Consider the following 4,815-nt stretch of genomic DNA (forward strand, 5'->3'; position numbering starts at 1 on the left):
AAGATCTAGCGTTCACAGGTCTAGCGTTCACAGGTCTAGCGTTCACAGGTCTAGCGTTCACAGGTCTAGCGTTCACAGAGCTAGCGTTCACAGGTCTAGCGTTCACAGGTCTAGCGTTCACAGGTCTAGCGTTCACAGATCTAACATTCACTGAGCTAGCGTTCACAGATCTAACGTTCACAGATCTAGCGTTCACTGAGCTAGCGTTCACAGAGCTAGCGTTCACAGAGCTAGCGTTCACAGAGCTAGCGTTCACAGAGCTAGCGTTCACTGAGCTAGCGTTCACAGGTCTAGCGTTCACAGATCTAGCGTTCACTGAGCTAGCGTTCACTGAGCTAGCGTTCACAGAGCTAGCGTTCACTGAGCTAGCGTTCACTGAGCTAGCATTCACAGAGCTAGCGTTCACAGATCTAGCGTTCACTGAGCTAGCGTTCACAGAGCTAGCGTTCACAGCTAGCTAGCGTTCACAGATCTAGCGTTCACAGATCATTGGGCAAAGACACGAGGAACAAATTGTTTGAACAAGGCAAGTGTTTTATTGAAGAGCGAGAGGTTATTTGGGTCCCAGCATGTCTTCAGGACGCACCCACAGGTCGAACTGCTCCTCCGTCAGGAAGCCGAGCTTCAGCGCCGTCTCCTTCAGAGTCGAGCCCTCCTTGTGTGCCGTCTTCGCTATAGTGGCTGCTTTATCATAGCCTGAGGAGAGACCACACACACACACTTTATATTTTCAATAGTTCCAGTCATTTCTGAATGTCAAAAAAAAAAAATTAAAAGCAACTTGACTTGTTGATTTTTCAGTTTGAGACAATTGTGGCTTTGTTCAATACATTTATTACTGCTAATATTTATAGTTTTGAAGTTTTCTCTGAATTCCTAGGAAACATTTCATTTTGCAAACATGGAAACGTTAAGGGGGTCGCACACCGGACGAGAAGCGCAGTGCAGCGCCGCGCCACGTCTAGGACAACTCCAGGTATCGCACACCGGACGCGCACATTCTAATCGCGCGAGCACAATTTTGAATCAACTCCTGGTAGAAGAGCTGCACGATGTGTGTTTTATCTTGATTTATTATTTATTTTTTTATGTTCATTGAATAATAGCTGATGTTTGAACGTTAATCAAGTAAAAGTGTCTATCACGTTGAGTCTGTTATTTTGTTGTAACGTTATCCGTTGTCTAGGCAACTATGTCACATAATACAATAGTATTTATTTAGCTAGCGTTTAGCAAACCTGAGTGAAAACAGCACGGGGTGAAGCCATGTACATTAACGACGATTTGAGACAAATAAAAGTAAATTTAATATAAAATAGAGGTGGGCATAGATTAATTTTTTTAATCTAGATTAATCTAGATTAATATTGAAATTAATCTAGATTAATCTAGATTAAAATGGCTCATTTGAATTCTCCCGAAGGCATTCAGAATATGTGTGCTACTACCCAAATAATGACTAAAAGTAAGTCTTTGAGAATAGTTTGCCTCGCGTAGGGATGTGCATTTCTGCCAAAAATGCCATTCGACAATCGAGGAGCAAAAGTCGAATATCGTAAAAAAAAACGCAATGACAGAAAGGGAGGACAATTTCATCTTTAGCGATTTGTCATCAAACAAACTGTTTATTAATTGAACAAGTAACATGTTTTCGTCCTTTTTTTTAACATATAGGCTAATTGGAAGAAGAAGAAAAACAATACGCACGACAGTCCGTTTTTGCATCGCCAATGCTCGTTAGATCAAAAAATAATGTCATCATATGTCATAAGAATTTTATGTGAACCTGCCTTGTTACTGCAATAGCCTCATTTTTAAACAAATTAGTTTCAATCAATGTAAACTAATCGTGTGATTATGCCACTGCGCAATACACGCGCAATACACACACAATGTATTACCTGAATGAAATGAAATCGAATGTATCGTCCTGTGGAATCATTCATTCACAGACAGCTTACGAAGATGTTCAACTAATAAAGATCTTCATCGCTGGCAAAAATATGATGCATTTGCAGATTTGCATTCACTAGACTAGACTGTAGATCGGCCACTTCATCCAACGCTCTTGATGCTCTTAAATCTTCCTGTTTCGACTCCCGAGTGTGAATTGAAAGCGCTTCAGACGATTCAGTGCGCGAGGAACTGAACAGATCAACTGATTCGCGAACCGATTTAGACAGATTATCTGACAACTTGTTTGATGAAGTCTTTGAACAGAATCGACTCAAAAGAGTGATTCATTTGTAAATGAGCATCGCTCATGCCCATACAAAGGACACAGCGCGCTTGGAATAAACTCATTTAACAACGTATTGCATTAAAATAAAGTAACGAGAGGAACGTCGCCTAACGTAAAGTAAAAGTACACCTTGTGTCCCTGACAGGAAAATACCCTACTGCGCGATCTGTGACAGTAGGCGCGGCGTCATACTAGCCTACACATTAGAATTGCGCGAAAATATAACGATATTCGAAAAGCTATTTATGATCCCAATTCCCAACCCAACTTTGATTAACGGCGATATTTTTTTTATCGCCCGATAAGAGTCTCACGTAAACGCAGCACGTTAACGCCGATAACGGCCCAGCACTAATATAAAACTATGCAAATGGCGCTCTGTGGAGCGGCAGGGTTTTGAACAAGGTCCTGAGCCGTAGCTGGGCGCCGCGGACAGACGCCGAATGGCGCCGCCGGTGTGTGTACACTCATAGAGAATAATATGTTCGAATTTTAAAGACCTGGCGCTGCGCTTCTCGTCCGGTGTGCGACCCCCTTTACTTTTGAATGTTCTCTGAACGTTCCGAAACAAGTTGTAACATTTAAGAATGTTAGATGGATGTAATTTGAGTGACAGATTCCAGGCCCCGCCCACTAAACTACAGATTTGAGTGACAGATTCCAGGCCCCGCCCACTAAACTACAGATTTGAGTGACAGATTCCAGGCTCCGCCCACTAAATTACAGATTTGAGTGACAGATTCCAGGCCCCGCCCACTAAACTACAGATTTGAGTGACAGATTCCAGGCTCCGCCCACTAAATTACAGATTTGAGTGACAGATTCCAGGCCCCACCCACTAAACTACAGTTTGAGTGACAGATGCCAGGCCCCGCCCACTAAACTACAGATTTGAGTGACAGATGCCAGGCCCCGCCCACTAAACTACAGATTTGAGTGACAGATGCCAGGCCCCGCCCACTAAACTACAGATTTGAGTGACAGATGCCAGGCCCCGCCCACTAAACTACAGATTTGAGTGACAGATGCCAGGCCCCGCCCACTAAACTACAGATTTGAGTGACAGATGCCAGGCCCCGCCCACTAAACTACAGATTTGAGTGACAGATTCCTGGCCCCGCCCACTAAACTACAGATTTGCTTTATTTGCTGCTTTACTGTTTTTTTTGAGCAATTTTCATCTTCCAGGTTTAGAATCGTATGTTTTTAACAGGGAAGTTTCAAAGTTATGACCAAACGTTTTTCCAGTAACGTTAATATAACGTTTGTTCAAAGTTATCTGGTCTTTAATAATGTTCTCAAAGCATTAGTATGAAAACATTATTTATACATCATTCATGGAGGGTTTTGTCTGAAATGTTTCAGTTGGACGTTTTTTTTTTAAATGTAACAGCTTTTACGTTTAAAGAACGTTCAAAAGTAACGTTCCCATAACGTTTGAAGAATGATACAATAGAACATTCAGAACTTCAGACATTAATGGGAACATTAGTAAAACGTATGATATTTGTTGGCTAGGTTGACGAGTTATTGGCTCTTCATAATTATTCATTATGCTCTGAGAAGATCTTGCTGATTGAGATCGACACTTTCTTTCTTAGAGTTCCTGCATGACAAAAGCTGAAGTCTTTAACGAATCATCTGCTAAACGAATGTAATAAACATGGCAAAATAAGAGTCTCAGAGGTTATGCAACATTGCTCATGTAGATTTTTGATGCACAAATGCAAACGGCTTCAGTTATTTGTGCATTACACTGTGTTTGTGTGATTTAAAGGAGCTTGTATAGTGTATTTGTTGATTTTGCTGTGTGTAATGATGAACTGAAGCAACATTTGTGTTAATCTGATGCTTTAAACTCAATGAGAGTGAAATAAAAGCGTCTGGATCAGAAGCTGCGCTTGTGTTCGTTTCTCTCTCCTCTTGTGTAGCATTTTTCAAACTGCTTCATGACTCTTTAAAACAGGCGAATGCATCGAGTAACACACACACACACACAGCGCCCTCTGCTGTCTGTTCCCCACACTTACAGTCCTTCATCCAAAAACAGAACGCATGTTCACAGAGGTTACACTACACACACACACACACACACACACTCGCCTATGTGAGGGTTGAGAGCCGTGACCAGCATCAGCGACTCGCTCATCAGTTTGTTGATCCTCTCGATGTTCGGCTCGATCCCGACCACACAGTTGTTGGTGAAGGAGACCGAAGCGTCGCCCAGAAGTCTGGCAGAGTTCAGGACGTTCTTGATCTGAAACAGAAACACCACATCCAGTCCTTCACATGTGAGCAAAGCTGATCCTGCAGTCCACAAGCAGGAGCTCCTGCAGGGACGTCACTGGAGATACATCGATTCATAAAGCAACACATTAGAGAGCGTCGCAGGAAATGCATGAACGGTTCAACTGTTCGTCTTCGTCACTCCTGCAGAGTAGCGCTTATTTTACAGACTGGCCTAAAGATTATTTTATTGTTATTATTGTCAGTATTAGTAAGGAATAATTGACGACAGGCTGTTGAATTATTAGAAAAATAATGCACACCCGAGGTGGTAATGCGGTCACGGC

The 4,815-nt window shown here is 42.3% G+C and overlaps 1 protein-coding gene across 1 annotated transcript in view; it reads right to left on the reverse strand.

Annotated features, from left to right (window-relative positions):
• Window positions 1-513: 513 nt before the first annotated feature.
• fh (fumarate hydratase) overlaps window positions 514-4,815 on the reverse strand; it is a 9,676-nt gene continuing 5,374 nt past the window's right edge. The window contains exons 5-6 of the mRNA XM_056244719.1: window positions 4,346-4,499; window positions 514-696 (exon numbers count right to left, since the gene is read on the reverse strand). Coding sequence (XP_056100694.1) covers window positions 554-696; window positions 4,346-4,499 — 297 coding nt within the window. The 3' untranslated portion in view covers window positions 514-553. The remainder of the gene's footprint in view (window positions 697-4,345; window positions 4,500-4,815) is intronic.

The sequence above is a fragment of the Rhinichthys klamathensis genome, unplaced genomic scaffold, assembly GCF_029890125.1.
Source record: "Rhinichthys klamathensis goyatoka isolate OS25496 unplaced genomic scaffold, OSU_Roscu_1.1 h1tg001063l_1, whole genome shotgun sequence".
NCBI lineage: Eukaryota > Metazoa > Chordata > Actinopteri > Cypriniformes > Leuciscidae > Rhinichthys > Rhinichthys klamathensis.